This window comes from Hevea brasiliensis, chromosome 8, assembly GCF_030052815.1.
Source record: "Hevea brasiliensis isolate MT/VB/25A 57/8 chromosome 8, ASM3005281v1, whole genome shotgun sequence".
NCBI lineage: Eukaryota > Viridiplantae > Streptophyta > Magnoliopsida > Malpighiales > Euphorbiaceae > Hevea > Hevea brasiliensis.
Genome location: NC_079500.1, coordinates 9,417,024 through 9,433,223, shown reverse-complemented (window position 1 = coordinate 9,433,223; position 16,200 = coordinate 9,417,024). Strand labels below are relative to the sequence as shown.

The following is a 16,200-nucleotide window of genomic DNA, read 5'->3' as shown; positions in this document are numbered from 1 at the left end:
GAGATGAATGTTGATTAATATATAATATGCGTCATTGATCTGATTACAGGTTTATTGGATTTTTATTAAAAAATAATTTAATAATTATACTTATATTTGAAGTAGAAATATTTTTATCATTTTCATTGTTACTTTACATTAACATATTTTTACCTCCTGAAAATTTCATATACCAATCAAACATATTGAGATTATACTTAGAAAATATTTCACTTAATTTATAAAAATTATCTAATGCTTATGAATTAAAATTATAAATATTTAAAATTTTAAACAGTTAAATAATTATTTAAAATGTTTATAAATAATTGATAAGTAGTTGATATATTTGATATAAAATAACTTAGAAAAATATTTATTATTAAAATATTTGATAAATTAATTTATAAGCACAAAACTTATGAATATCAAAATAAAAAATTAAATCTCTAAATTTATTATTATTTTTTTTTATAACTAATGCGCTCAATTTATATTATTATGAACAAGCTGATTCAGAAAAACATTCTTCACACCGAAAAGTAACTTTCTGCAATTGTACTTCCTGAAAAGTCACTTCCCGGCAAATTGAACAAAACTATGCCTTACATACGAGTTTCAATGGCGCTTTAGTGTATGCCTTTATCGTACTCAAGCGCGTATTTTGCATCTTCGCATCTTACGTCGTCTTGCATCTTACGTCTGAGTTCTTACGTCTGACTTCCAAGGCCCCTTTAACGCTTTAGTCTGCCTTTAATAACCATGCTTTAGTTTACTTGAATTGTGCCACAGCCTGGTTTCTCTCATTGGTTAATGCATGATTTAGGAAGGGTGGCTTACTCCAGATTTTGTTAGCAGTTTTTGTGTGGTTCTTTCCGTTCGTACTTTAAAAAAAAAGAAAAAAAGAAAAAAAAAAAAAGAAACTAGGCTCTAGTCTCTAGCCATACCAATCAAGAAAATGAAAGCATGGAAGAAGCTCAAGAAGTTCTTCAAGAAGACCCATCAAGAACCTTATTTTCTTCAACCGCCACCATGTCACTGTTGCTGCTCATACTCCAGTCCAGTTCAACCCTCAGCTCCACCACTGTCACCATGGCTGGTTCAAGACCAGACCAATGAAGTGGGCTGCCAATGTCACACCCGGTTCTCATCTCAAGAAGTTGGGAAAGCGAACCACTTTTATCCTTCATCGGCAACTGAGACTACCCCATTAACCTACCAGCAATATACAGTTCCAAATCCTGTTTATGGAATGCCTGTTGTGCAGACACCGAGAAGAGAAAGGTTAGCTGGGTTCTATGGATTTGCTATTAGCTTTGGTGTCAACGTAATTCGTTGCTTCTGTCCTTGTTTTGGCATTCGAGAAGTTGATTAATATAGTAGCCACCCCCGCACCCCACCCTCTAATATTTTATTTTGTACACACATATTGTTGGTATGCCTTTTTGTTATTGTTGATTTGTTAAAATTTAAGAATAATTCAATATAATTTTTTAATAATTGTATAAAAATTTAATTAAATTCTCTTCTTGTAAATAATATATTCCAAATCAAGTTAATAACGATGTTTACTGATGTGAAGACCCATTAGAATTGGCTTATATACTCCTAAAAACCCAGAGGAAATGTGTGTATATTGTTCTTGCTCTTGGGTGATAAGAAAATAGGAAAAAAAGAAAAAGGTACCAATGGTGTGAATTTTAGTCATGATAGCTTTTAAGAATTAGACAGTCAAATTAAATTATGTATTTAAATTTTTTAAGAAAATGAAAAAAAAGAAAAAACAGTTAATCCACTAATCTCAATAATATAATAATGCCTCACCCTCAGATAATCTTTTATGATAAAGAAGAATTCAAGTTCAATCCTTAAATGCCAAAAGTTATTATCAAAATAAGCCCTCACAAATCTTGAAGAGATTAATATAAGCTATAAAATGGACATAAAGAGATACCTAATAAATAAGAAAAATCTTTTATAATGTATCATTAATTTTCCAAAAAATCTAAAATATGTTAACGACTTACAGAGCTAAGTATGAATTTTATAAAAACATAATCGTGAAACGGATTCTAAACACAAATTCTTTCATACATCAGAGAAAAAAAAAATTCATTTGATATTTGGAGTACTTAAGATTTAGGTTAAGAAAAACAAGCAAAATCAGCAGTCATTGAATCAACAGTAGTAAAGCTTGTTGTTTAGTTAATTTACCAGGCTAAAAAGTTACCACATCTTTTTCGAATGGAGCTTTGTTTTTTTATCAAAAGGGGCAAATATGGAATTTTAAGTTCTCAATGTTTGTAAGCAAAAGAAAAAAAAAAAAAAAATATATATATATATATATATATATATATATATATATATATATATATATATATATATATATATCAGACCGAAATTGCAACCAAAGCTGGCTGATTTTACAATTGTGACAATATATATCCTACGTATAAATGACAATCCATGTGCTACTGTATGAACTAAATGCTCAAACAAAATCGCCACGGAGCCTCTCAACTCTCTCTTTAGTAAGAATCTCCAAAAAAAAAACAAAAGAACAGCAGCAGCAGCAATTGGTACCAGAATATGGAGGGTTGAGGAGAAGGAGAAAGAGGCATCAAGAACAGTTGCAGACTTGAGTTCCTCTTTTTCTTCTGCTATAAACCGTGATTTGGACCTCTAATATCATCTTTCCTTGCTCTAGAAGCAGAACACACTCCTGTTACTAGCTGCGTACAACAATGACTTAGAAGGAGCACATCATATGGATGAATTTGCTTCAGACCATGTAAATTCAATGCTTCAGCCCATCTTCATTTAGACCCTTTTCCTACATGGATCCACACAGGTAATTTGCAATTATATCAACGAAAGTGGTATTCTCTCAAGTTGCTGAATCTGCTTCCAGCATCATAAAGGGAGAAAAAAAAAAAAATCCAACTTTGCAGAGAAAAGTTACCATTTTCTCCAGCATCGTGGAGGAAATTAAACCTCTAGTTAACTATAAGTATAAAGATGCTGCAAACACTATGTCTCTCTTGATTTTTGAAACAGCCTCTTCAAATTTTGCCTCCAGCTCTGTTTCGCCAATGGATTTTGCTGCTTGTATAAGCTGCTGAAGAACTTCCTCCAATCTCCTAATTGCCCTGATCAAACTCCCCTCAAAAACCTGTGTAATTTCCATGATTTCATAGAATTTGGATCCTTTTGCCCAAGCATATACAGCCTCCATAATATCAGGCCGAAATGAACTCACAAAATTCTCCACATCAATTTGGACCTGCCATGGCAATATAAAATAACAATAACTACTAGCAAAAGAACATACTCGATCAATGACAGACAAATTGCAAATCCTTGAAGTTGGAAGTTGCTTGACTAATGAATTGTGTCAAGGCGATAGAAGTGGATTTGAGACATTCACACTTGTGATTATGCACTCCAAGAAAATGTACACTTTTAAGTGAAAATTTGGATAAGGACAGATGATACAAAATTTGAACAAGTTGTCACAGTGATATGACCGGGGGTTTTCATACTGCATGCCAGTTCCCATTCCCATAAATAATCCAAGATTCTGGTCATATGTCACAGTGAGCTGCATTTCCAATTGAGCATTAAGGTATTCTATTAGGACATTTCAGGTTCGCCTATTCATCGTCCCCATCAAATGAACAAGTTGAGACCGCAATTTCTAGAACCTTTCAGTTATTACACTTCAAATGATTTTAACCAATGCAATCTCCAGTACTGTCCTGTCTAATTTGAGTTCCAGAATCCATGCTAGGAATATGAACTTAATCTTATCCGTGATAGCCATATTACAGACCACAGTATGCAAAAACAAAAAAGACTAAAAAAAAAAGAAAAAAAAAGCATAGTGAAGTTGCAAACATACCTTGCATTCAAGCTGAAGTTTGGCAACTCTTCGAGCTGTATCTTGTAATTGTGAAAAGAGTAAGTCAAGTTCTTCCCTAGGTTTTGCAGCATCCTGGAGCTTTTCTTGCCACACAAAACATGAAAGAAGAGATATCATCTCCTCCACCTTTATGTCCTTTAAAACACCATTGAACATGAGCTCTGTCAAGGTCAACTCATCTGCACTACTAATTTCACAAGCTACTTTTCCTTTCAACTCCACTACATCGTCACTTGTAACATATCTACAATTGAATCAGAACAAGATTACATTTACTGAACAGTAGATTGCACGGTCATAGAGGAAAAGGAATTGATTGAGTCACACTAATCTCTTAGCAGTATAATAAAACTAGATAGCAAAAACATAACTATGATCATAATCAGAGAAGACAAGTGACTCGTAGCAGAAATGTGATTTGCAAGTAATAGGCTAGGCACAGATTGTCACACTCAACAAATGCAAAGCAATTATTTTCATGCTAATGGCATATTGAAATTCCAGAATCCAAATCAGAAGTTTTCCAATTAATCAACATAGCTAAGATGGTCAAAGATAAAATTAAAAAAGAAAAAGATTGCTGAAAAATTCTTTCTTGCTACAACCTACAAGGAACTCTTTTTTTCTATGTATGACTTGATAGTTTCCTTTTAGATGCTGGAATGATGAAATTCAGATGACAAAATGAGAAATAAGACCCTTTATCACCTTCAGGCAAGGCACGAACCTCATAGCATTGAGATTAATTACTAGAATTTCTTTTTTCTCCAAATTCTAAAATAAAAGGAACACTTGAGAAATGTGATTGCTGTAGCTGTCAGAGATGCAAATAGAGGTGATTTGATGAATGCATGCCATGTGAAGAAAGAAAGAGATTAGAGAATAGAGATTCATTATTTCTCATTGGGTAATATAAAGGGGGGAGGATTTTGAGGTTTAATCAGCCAATTAGAATAGACCAATCACTATTGTAAGATAGCAGAAATCTACAAAAGTGACTAACACAGGAAAACACATAAGGTGAGGTAAAATCACATAACAAGTTTTGAAGCACTTCAAACCCAAACAATTTTTATCACGTGATACTAATTCTTTATAAAAGACACATCAGGATTTTTTAAAACAACTGTACAACATTTGAGACCTGCCAATATATTTCTTTTGAAAGATAAACAGCATCAAAGGTATAGGTGAGATGTTATACTCTGAAACAGATGAAGATTCCAACACTAACCCAAATGTGCATTTTCACATTAACATTGGAGGCTAATTGAGTTTAGAATTTGTTTGTTATATTTATTCATTTGATTGTATATATTAACCCCTTTCTTAATGGGGTTGACAATCTCACCACACCATGAATTTTTTTAATGCTTATGTGCTTAATATGTCATTTGCCGAATCTACAACCTTTTGTCAGTACAACAAAGATGAAGCAAATGTCACCAGTTTATATTCACATGCATGGGTTTTAACATGTATACAAGCTATTCTTCAAAAAATATCCAAAGGAAGAAGTCAGATCATTCAATGATTGACACATAACATCCCACCCACCCAACACCTCAAAAGAAGCTGGGAAAAAAAGTTTGATTACCCTAGCCTCCGAAGAACTCTTTTTCTGGCTTTAAGTTCATCTTTGAAAGCCAAAGATGTGGAAGAACGCATTGTTTTCTTGATTGACTTAATCTTGGCTGTTAATTCTTGCTTCTTGTGTAAAACTTTGAGTTTTTGCTCGATAAGGGGAGATTTTGCAATTTCATGCTTCTCAAAGAGGTGCTCTAAAGCCTCTATCCGTCGGACTGCCTTTTTGTATGAGTTACTTTGGATCTAAAGAAAGACAAAATCACAGGACAATAATTTTGAGAAAAGTGAAAAATTGAAGACAGCAAATAACATGCAGAAATGAAGCAGTAAATACCTTCATATCTCCTTCAGGATCTAGTGGCAGTCCAGTAGGATTTCTAGATAGAATTTCTAAAACCTTCTTTAAGGTGTTCTCTCGAACTTCCAAAGGCAAAAGGTCCTTCGACAGGTACAAGCGAGCACTACTAAGACTAGTAATCTGTCCCAGACACAAGATAGTTAGAAATTCTTTCCTTGGTATGATGTTGTCAATGACAAAACATGTAACTTGAAAAAAAAAAACAATAAACATCTTTTCCTCAGCGAAAAATTATTACAAAGCAAAATACTAACAAAATTGCTGGAGCCCAGGGAAAAGAAAATCCTGTTCACAGATCCTATAAAATTGGGAACATAATACTACTTTATTCTACAATTGGAATAGATAATTCATTCTGATCACAAAATCACCCATCTTTCATAAGATTAAGTAAAATTTCAGTGATGTACAGATTTTCATACTTGAAGAACAAATTGGGCTTATACAACTCTTTACAATAACTAAGAACAATAAACAAACAGACTAGGCAGCTAAAATAAAAGTTACAGCAAAATTGCAACCGAGAATAAATAAGATGGAGAATACACATAACTAACAGAACAACATAAGAAATTTTGCTTGAAGCATTATTCTGTGCAACCATCAAACTATTAATCTGTACAGTAATAAATAGGTAAAGAAAATAACTTCTTCCCTTGCTAAAGTATATAGAAGATATGCATGCAAATTAGGGAGGTTAAGCAGTCGGCACAATAATTGAAGAGTCATCCTTGGGAAATGCTTTTGTTCAAATAACAATATGCCAAGCTTAGCTACTAGACTCCAGTGAAATTCTAATATAGCAAAACTAACTTATTACACTATAGAAATTAAAATTAGTTATGAATCTAAGAATACCACAATTTTGTACAACCACTAAAATCACAAAGCCACTAACTTTCAGTCAGATAAAAGATGAAATATCAATTTCAGTTTGTTATGTTTTTCCTTAGTCACTAAAGCATGCTCAAGGAATTTCAACTCAATATTTAATTATTTAGAGAATGAGAAACAATAAACAAAGAAGAGAGAGCAGCTTACCTCAGAGATAGAAACAGAAACAACAAGAGGCTCTCCAGACTCTTTCAATGGGACAATCTTGATATTCTTTTTCGCAATTCCATCTCTGCTCACGACACATCTTGTAAGAACATCCACTGTGTAGTTTGAATCTTCGGGCTTTCTACTTGCATCATCTGGTTCATGCACTGACTATCAATCATAAATAAACACAAATTCTGAAGCCAATGAAGAACCAAAAACCATTAAGAGAATCTCACCTTCAGAAAAGTTTTTGACTCTGTCAAAATTGATTATCACACCCCATGTAACTTTGTCTTCAATGGAGAAAGATGGAGAGCTTTCATCAATCCCAGTGCATTGGAGGCATACAATTCTACCGGCCTGCAGAAAGGGTAGGCAGTACTTTGGAGAAAACACAATATCACAAACATCCTTCTTCAAACTTTTGTATTGTTGAATCAGATCATAATAATTCTTTAGATTATCTTCTTCTTCAATTATCATCGAGTCCCTCTCTTCTTCAAGGACTTTCACTTGTTTCTGCAAGCATAACAATCACCATTAACTTACTAATTCAACATTTGGTTCTGAAAGTAGCATAAAAACAACCCAGATAACACATAACAAGTGGCCAAATTATCGGCAGGCAGGAAGGGGATGCTGCTCAAAATAGTACTTGCCGAAGTAGATTAACATCCACCATCTTCTTCTCTCTTCTTAAAGAAACTCCGTACATCCATTAGAAGTGAAATCCATGCTCTACTACTAGTGTTATCTTTTGTACTTCACAAAGTGACAGCATATAACTCCTATCCATATATTTCTCATTTAAGAAATTTCTTCAATATTTGATTTTGTTCTCTTTAATCTAAGTACCATTTGTACATGCTTTCATGGTAAGTCCCTGGTATGTCCTAGACTTCCAGGTCCTTTTAAACCACAATTGCAACAGCTACACTGTGAGGCACCAATCTTATGTTTGTTTTGTTAGGTTACATCAATATGCACACACGCACAAATGTCTATAAAATAGTTACAGTGCTTTTTTTTTTTTTTTAAATAATCAAATGCACCTCAAACTATAGGAGAATTACCACTGGGACGTCAGTAAATTGCAGACACAGGTCCATGACACCTTATTATTAGCCATCAAGTTAACAATCAGAATCACCCAAAAAATCCACCAGATACCAATGAATTGTATCCTAAAATGCTAAACAACCATAACTGGTAACCAAGCAAAAAAATTTTATGAAACCACGTAGTTTGTACCCTCTGTACAAAATAAGGAAGTTGACTTCAAGATCAAGAGTGGTATAGCATAGGAATTAATTTGGGTAAAAAAAAAGAAGAAGCATGCTAGTGTTATTTTTAACGTGCTAACAAAAACAAAAAAAGAAATAAAAAAGAAATTATTGATGTACTAATAAACCAAAAAATATTTTAGTGGTAATACTCAAATCTATTTGCTCAGTCAAACATTCACAAAGGGCATCACCAATGTACAAGGCTCCCCACTTTGCAAGGATTGGGGGAGGACATCAGTAACTTTCCCTTTTCTCTACTCCTTCATAGAAGTTGATTCCATTCCATGACTTGACAGGGTGCCTTAACATTGCGCTAAGGATCACCCTTCCTCACTATGAAACAAATGCAACTATATTTTATCTGAAAATATATAACCAAAAATTGACACTGAAGTTTCATAACATCTGGCCTTTATAAAAAAATCAACTGACCTCAAGATCAGGAATAGCACGATCAGCTTGGAATTGATAGAATGAATTTCGCAGCAAATTTTCAGGATCCCCATCTTCACAGCGCATTTGATTTAAAAGCATGTTGTAGCTTAAATGGAAGGCACTGAATGCAGTGAAAAATACAAGTCAAACTAAAGCACTTCCAAGACAATAAACGAACTTTATCAAATATTATCAAGAGTGAACCAAGGAAAACCATTTTTTCCTTGTATATGTATATATAGAGTAGCTGACAAATGAATTAAAAAGAAACAGAATCTGATAATAGAGAACCAACAAATTGTAAGTTAACATGGAGCAATTTATATCAGATGATGTGCAAAGTCAAGGGTTACCTGTTCAAACTGTCAGCACTTCCTTTGAGCATCATTTTAGCAGTAGGAGGCTCAAGTTTCTCGTCCACCATAAGGATGCATATCCCACGATCATCAATTCCTCGACGACCAGCTCGGCCACTCATTTGGATGTACTCTCCACTAGATATCCATCTGAACTTGTCTCCATCAAATTTACGGACATTGGTGAATACCACAGTTTTTGCAGGCATGTTCAAACCTATGCTAAAGGTCTCTGTAGCAAACAGACACTAAAGGAAATTTTTTCAATCATCATGGTACTATAATTTAAAAAGGAAAAAAAAAAGAGACTGAACATAAGAAAAAAAATTAATGGACCAGGCAACATATGGATATTAGAAAAATGTTCCTTGACCAAAAAAACAATGAAGGTATGCCTTAATCATTAGTGTTAAAATTTAAAGGAATTTCAGAAATTAAATAACGAAAGGAGAAGAAAGAGACAAAGAGAAAGGGAGAGAGGAGGGTGAGGAGAATACAGTTTGATAACCTTAAAACATCTTAGGACAAAAAAAAAAAAAACCAAGCATGACCTTAACAACAACTCAAGACAAAAACAACCAATGGAATGAGAGTAGCCTATGATGCATCAGCTAACTGAGTTGAAGTAGCTGACAACCTTGTGTTACAGTGCAAAACCAGAAATTTTCATGCAAAACATCAATTACAAAAAAGTCTGATTTCGCTCAGTTAGACAATACAAAAAGGTATATCCACACTAAAAAAATCTTAGAAGATATGCACAATCATCACCACAAAAATAAATCATTAAACCTTGATCAACCCTTCTTGAAATAAAATCTCGATCACTTCTTTCAAAATGGGAAGCAAGCCAGAATGATGCACACCTATTCCCCGCTTTAAGAGGGGTAACATATTTGAAACCTGCGAAAAGAAACATAAAAGGAAGGGGAAGTTAAAGAAACGAGCACCAACATATCAATATATTTGGCACGGGTGAAAACAAAATGGAGATGGAAGAATGAAGGCCTATGATTTTTTTTGTCAACCTTACAAAACACAATATTACAAACATCCGGCCAAGGCCAATGAAGCTGTAGGAGCCCAAAGAACTATCATGTGTCACACCCAATAAGACAGAAAGATTCTAATTGAACATAATAATCACTTCCTTTATCAACCATAATAAATCAAGGATTTACAGTTTAGTTTAGAATAAAAACTAAAGACAAAACTCATTCATAACCAGAGAATGGCTACAATAGTTGGTATTACAAAACAGTAAAATAAGATTTGTGACTAGCTTATCAATGCTGGTTAATAAGATTCGCTGCTTCCTGCCATAAAACGACTTCTATTGTGTTATGGCCACATAAAGGGCAAGGAAAAGAGCAAATAGAGAACATTGAAACTATCTACATCAAAAAACTCATAATCCATTTGAAGGAGTAGATTGATTTCTAATTTGTTGGATTCAGAGTTCAGACTGATCAATTTCTGAAATTGTTGGCATGCGAAGTAAAACCCAAACTACTTCCCTACATTTGAAAAATGAAATATGTATGTGGCTATTCAGAAATATTCACAGACCGAGAGAGAGAGAGAGAGAGAGAGAGAGAGAGAGAGAGAGAGAGTAAACAGATAATTAAAAAAAAAAGCAACATGAAACAATGAAATAATAATAAAAAATCAATAAAAAAGAGGAAAAGTCATACAATGGTTCCTCCAGAAAATATTCAGCAAATGGACCTTAGCTACAAGTTAAAAGAATACTAAGTCTCATGTCTCGACACTCAGGAGCTCACTAACACAATGAAGAAGAGGAAGCAACTTGCCTGAGGTAGTTTCTTGTCATCATCAGAAAGCATGTCCATGGCACTCCAAAAAATGGTTTCTATGTTCACTTTCTCATCATCCTCATTTAGATCCATTTTTGCCATCTACAAAATCAAACAGAAGCCAAAATACATGGTTTATTCAGGAAAGCAAAAATAAATGAAATGTCTGCACTTTTCCTTATTGTGTAAAGCTATGGTGATCAATGTAAAATGACACCCACTTGAGTCATATTGACATTTCCAACACCATGTAGCTTTATGCTATGTAGGCATCCAGAACTATGAAAACATAATAAACTAACGTACAGATATCAAGATTCAAGAACTCAAAGGCTCACTAAAATTGCTACACTCACGAAAATCATGAACTAAGCTAACAATAGAAACACCAAAACTAAAACCATAGTAAAGGACATTCAACCCCACCACAGAACCAAAAAAAAGGCTAGTGAAACTTACCTGCATGGCAAGAAATTCACATTCTCGTTTGCTAAAGCTGAAAAGAATGACTGGGTCATACTGGCGCTGAATGATCATTTTTACCATCTTAAAGATGTCACTTTCTTCGCCAATTTTACCCACCACTAAACCCTTTTGCCACTTCCCATTTTCCCTTTTCTTCTCACCTTCACTCTTAGGAACAAGTGCATTCAATGCTTTCTGAAAGCTGTCCTCTCGAAACTTCCCCTTTTCATCCACCACTAAGTATAAACCATTAGCTCCGGCAGGAAAAATATAATGCTGAAGAGGAGTTGGTCGATAGTCAGTATAAACGATGTGACATGGTTGTTGGTGAACCTGAATTAAAACCACGCAGTTAAGCAAGCATATTTCTCCAACAAATTAAATGGTTTGTATGACTTAAAATACATCTGATGTAAACATTGGATCAAAACTGGGTCCAAGAGTTGCACAATGATGATGTACACAAATATTTTTATAATTGATGCCACAAATATCATAGAGAATCAAGCAGGCAATGCATAATAAGTATCACAGAGAGATATTAACACATCATAAGAAAAGGTGAAGAGAGGGGGAGAGAGAGAGAGAGCTCATGAAGTGGGATTCTGTCTGAGCTGGTCCCAAACAACAGTCTGATGTGGAAGAATAGCCACAAGCCTGAGCTAAGAAGAAAAAAGAAAAGATGGAAAAAAGAGGACAAAAGAAAATAGGTTCCCTGAATATGAGTCGCAGTGCTTGGCCCTCAAATTCAATGATCAGATTTGTTAATTTGCTTAATTTCTGGCTAAAAGTCAAGGAAGTTTGAAGAGTGGACCCAAAAACATTTAAATAGCATATGCACTTGCTCCTTTTGCTATGAGATATACTCCTTTTGCCCTTACACTATATGCACTTGCTTTTAAATAACATCAGACATCAGTGCCTTATTTGTGCTGCATAAAATTGAGCACAATAAATGGGAAAGGAGGAAAATAATAAGTAATCTCAATCCTCTCAAATTGACTTTTAACTGACTAACAAGAACTGATGTTAGCTAGAAGCAGTAAACATGTATCAGCGCTAGAACTGCATCCTCAATCATTCATCATTCTTTAGTTCTATTCCGGTTATTGCTTTCATGCTAAATTTCCGATAGAATATCTTTGTTATGTCCTCATGTCTGATGATATTCTCATCCAAAGCACTGACCACTGAGACTAAATGAGCAGAGCATAATGCCAAAAGGATTAAAATCTTTATTTGTCTTTAATTTGAAAGCAGGAAATCAATTTGAAGTGAAAAAAATAAATCACCTTTGCTACCCAATCAGCAAATTCTTTTGCATTAGGCACAGTTGCAGAGAGGAACACAAATCTAGAATTCTTTGGGGCCATAACAATGCTTTCTTCCCATACCACGCCTCTTTCACGATCACGCATATAATGTACTTCATCAAAAATGACCCAAGCCACCTCACGAGTAATTTCAGATCCTTTATACTGCATACTGCGCCATATTTCTGTGGTCATCACCTAAAATGAAACAGCCTTTTAGATGCTCAAATGGAAGTCACATATACAAACATTTTAAAAAAAAAATGAAAAAACTGACATCAATCAACACCCACCAAGCAAGAAGAATTAGGCTCAATTGTGACATCTCCAGTCATCAAACCTACATCAGAGAATTCTTCTTTGAACTCTCTGTATTTTTGATTGCTGAGTGCCTTAATGGGTGAAGTGTATATGACACGTTGCTGATTTCTCAGAGACATAGCAATAGCATATAATGCCACTACAGTTTTTCCAGCTGATGTATGTGCTGAAACCTGCATAATGGAATTGTCAAGCGTTAAAATATCATCGTTGCAATAGAAAATAGTCATCCAAGTGAGAAAAAAAAATTCTATGAATCTATATATTATTAACCAAAAAAAAAGTCATTTTGAGAATAGGCAGTTTTTGTCCATGAGAAAATATAAAGCTAAAAAAGATTAGTCATTCAAGAATAATCTAGAAAACCTTTGTTCACATCACTCAGCATGACTATGAGTCCAGAACCCAAAAAAAAAAAAATTGTTAATCCATAAATCACTAGATTTCACAGTTAAATTCCATTTATTAGTAATTACATTCCCAACTGAGGTTATCAAAATTAACCTACTGGTCAAACCCAAATGATTGTTATTTACAAGTACACATTCAGTATTGATCACTAAAAAGTAGTAACTGATCAGCCATCTAACTAAGGTTTTATTTTCAAGTTAATTTTACTGACTATGGCGCAATATATTGGCCTTGTCATAAGAATAAAGAGAATTTTTGGGCACATTTTCATTGGGAAGGGTGGGCACAAGCTCTCATGAAGCATCCTTAGTTCCTTACATCTGACAAACATAAAGAGACAAAAAAATTGACTTGAAGGCAGAATCCATGAACCAAGTGTAATAGGGGAGAAAATCATCCTGATCCTTCATAGCCCATTGTTTGCTCCTCTCTATGAGACCCCTCGTATTAATCCTAAACCTCCAGGTCACTTGCAAAGAATGATTTTATTATTTAAAAATCCATATATGTCTATCAATTTTTATGTTGGAACAAAGCATATTTCTACTAGAACTTCTTTTTTAACTCTTTTTGGACATGTCCAAAGCAATCTCAACATAGATGCGATGCCAGTGGGTCCTCAGGAATGATGCCTAAGAAATTCTTTACATGAGATTAGACTATTTTGACCTTTCAATTTTTTTGGTTTTGAACCTAAGAAATTTTCCTTTCAAAAGCTTAATTCATCTGTACCTCATCAAATAGATTTAGAAAACATAACAAAAAGCCCCCATCCACAGTTTGGAAGCACTGGTTACATTATAGGAAGGGCGTCTGTACTGATCCCAAAAACTTGATTTCCTTTTTAAATTAATCTCATTAATATTCTTTTAACAAGCTCTAACCTAATCTACAACCACATTCATTACCTCAGTTTTTACAAATTATAATGATGTAGAGAGTACAAATTTTCACAAGTCATTGAATTTCAAAACTTTGCCTCCACTTAAGGCAGAAGCCTCCCCTTTTTCTAAGATGCATATCACCAGATGAACAGAAAAAATTCAGAATTGCACAAGCCATAATATTACCGCCTAAATTATGATCAGCACACTTACCATAACAGACTCGCCATTATCAAGCCACTTAATAGCTTCAGACTGAAAAGGGTCCAGAGTGAATGGGAATTCTTTTACAGGCTTCGAGTCCTTATGAGCTGAAAAGCCTGGGCGAGGAGGTGGAATATAACCCTCTGGATATGAGACATCATGAACACAGGCCACCGATTCATTGGCAGTCACTGAACCATTCTCTCTCCGCTGTTTCTGCATAGGGAGAGGCTCCCCAGATGGGTCTTCAACCGACTTTCTCTTCACTGATGCCATTAACCCTTCAATTCCTACCAAAAAAAAAAAGAAAAAAAACAAAAGGAGCGTCAGAAAAAAAAAGATAACCTTCAATGTAGTACTAAAAAAGAGTTAAGGCTTATTGGCTAATGACTTGCAGAAACAGAGGCATAATGTCAAAAACAAAGAAAATAAATTCAACCTCATGAATTAATTTGGATAACAGTACAAAAAAAAATCAGCTTCCATTGCAAACTGTAGAGACATGAAGAAGAAAAAGAAAAGAAGAATCTTTTTAGAATCATGAACTTAAAACCCAAACACTTACCTTCACAAATTCTGTTTTTAACTGCTAAAAAAAAGCATAAAATTTTAGTATTAGGGTTAACAGAAAGATAAAGTTGTAAAATTGAACTCAAAATTGGAAGCAGAAACTTGAAGTTATCTAGGGTTGGTGTTTCGCTACTGAAATTCAAAACGAAAAATAAATTCAGGCCTATAAGACAAAGCTAGAGAAAGAGAGAGAGAGAGAGAGAGAGAGAGGAGTACCAGTTCGGCGCTGGCGTATGGGACTGGCGGCAAGCTGGGAGGGAATGGAAAGAGAGGTAGAAGAAGGAAACGGGAGTGTACCGAATTCAGAATTGCACACAAGTTATATGTGATACCACTAAACGGATTGTCGTTTGTCTGTTTTAAAACGCTGACGTTTTATTTTTCGATATAAATTTTCAGCGGGACCCATGCAAACGCCTTATTTGATTTTTATTTTTATTTTTAGAGCTTTAAAAGTATTATTTATATTTCTGTTTTCAATTTTAAATTATTACATTAAAAACGCTTTAATTTTTAAAATTTATTTTTTTTTTTTACAATTAACATGAAATCTAAAGTATTAAACTTTAAAGTAACTGACCATAATTGAGTTACGTTTGTTTCACGAAAATTTATATTTTTTAATATTTGATTTACTTAATAAAATAATTCAATGAAACTAATTAAAAAGATAATTAAGTAGAAAATGATTTTCTTAAAATTTTTATAAAAAATATTTTTTATATATAAAATATTTTTCATGAAATAAATAAAATTTTAATTTTAAAAATAATGAAGTTTTAATAATTTTTTTCCTGATTTTAGTTAGTAATGAATTTAGTTACCAATTTTGCTGATTTTTTTTTCTAAGTGACTCATTAATTCTTGTAATATTTATTATCTTTATAAATTGAAATTATAGTTTTATAATTAATATTATGTTCTCCTCACTCTCTTGTTCCTTCCTTCCATCGAATGAAGCAAAACTTCTTAGCCTCAACTTATATATGATGTTCATCCATTACATTCAAAATAGGAAAAATTATTATTTGGTTCCTTATTTTAATCAAATTAATTATTTAATTTTTTTATTTGAAAAATATATTAATTAGCTTTTATATTTTTATTTTATTTATTCTTTATTCCTTTGATCATTTTAGATATTAATTTAAATTTAATTTAATTCCTATAATTTGAAAGATAAAACTATATATATATAATTATTTTATTTTCTAAGCCTCGAACTATTTAGATCCCGTAATTGTAATT

At 33.4% G+C, this 16,200-nt stretch overlaps 2 protein-coding genes across 3 annotated transcripts; one reads left to right on the top strand and one right to left on the bottom strand.

Annotated features, from left to right (window-relative positions):
- Positions 1 to 937: 937 nt before the first annotated feature.
- LOC110667525 (uncharacterized) lies at positions 938 to 1,354 on the top strand. The gene has a single exon (XM_021828387.2). It carries the CDS (start codon positions 938 to 940, stop codon positions 1,352 to 1,354), a length of 417 nt encoding a protein of 138 aa, XP_021684079.2.
- Positions 1,355 to 2,380: 1,026 nt separating this feature from the next.
- On the bottom strand, positions 2,381 to 15,301 carry LOC110667557 (DExH-box ATP-dependent RNA helicase DExH9). 2 transcript variants are annotated; one of them, XM_058151220.1, is made up of 16 exons: positions 15,169 to 15,301; positions 14,392 to 14,672; positions 12,856 to 13,056; positions 12,542 to 12,760; positions 11,244 to 11,582; positions 10,782 to 10,886; positions 9,760 to 9,870; positions 8,965 to 9,215; positions 8,609 to 8,732; positions 7,127 to 7,409; positions 6,888 to 7,054; positions 5,823 to 5,966; positions 5,499 to 5,731; positions 3,881 to 4,145; positions 2,942 to 3,262; positions 2,381 to 2,812 (listed from the first exon to the last, which is right to left on the bottom strand). In XM_058151220.1, exons 2-15 carry the CDS (start codon positions 14,656 to 14,658, stop codon positions 2,984 to 2,986), a joined length of 2,988 nt encoding a protein of 995 aa, XP_058007203.1. In that variant the 5' UTR covers positions 14,659 to 14,672; positions 15,169 to 15,301; the 3' UTR covers positions 2,381 to 2,812; positions 2,942 to 2,983. The 2 variants fall into 2 exon arrangements, with proteins under 2 accessions (XP_058007203.1, XP_058007204.1); XM_058151221.1 differs by having other exon boundaries at positions 6,888 to 7,042.
- Positions 15,302 to 16,200: the final 899 nt, after the last annotated feature.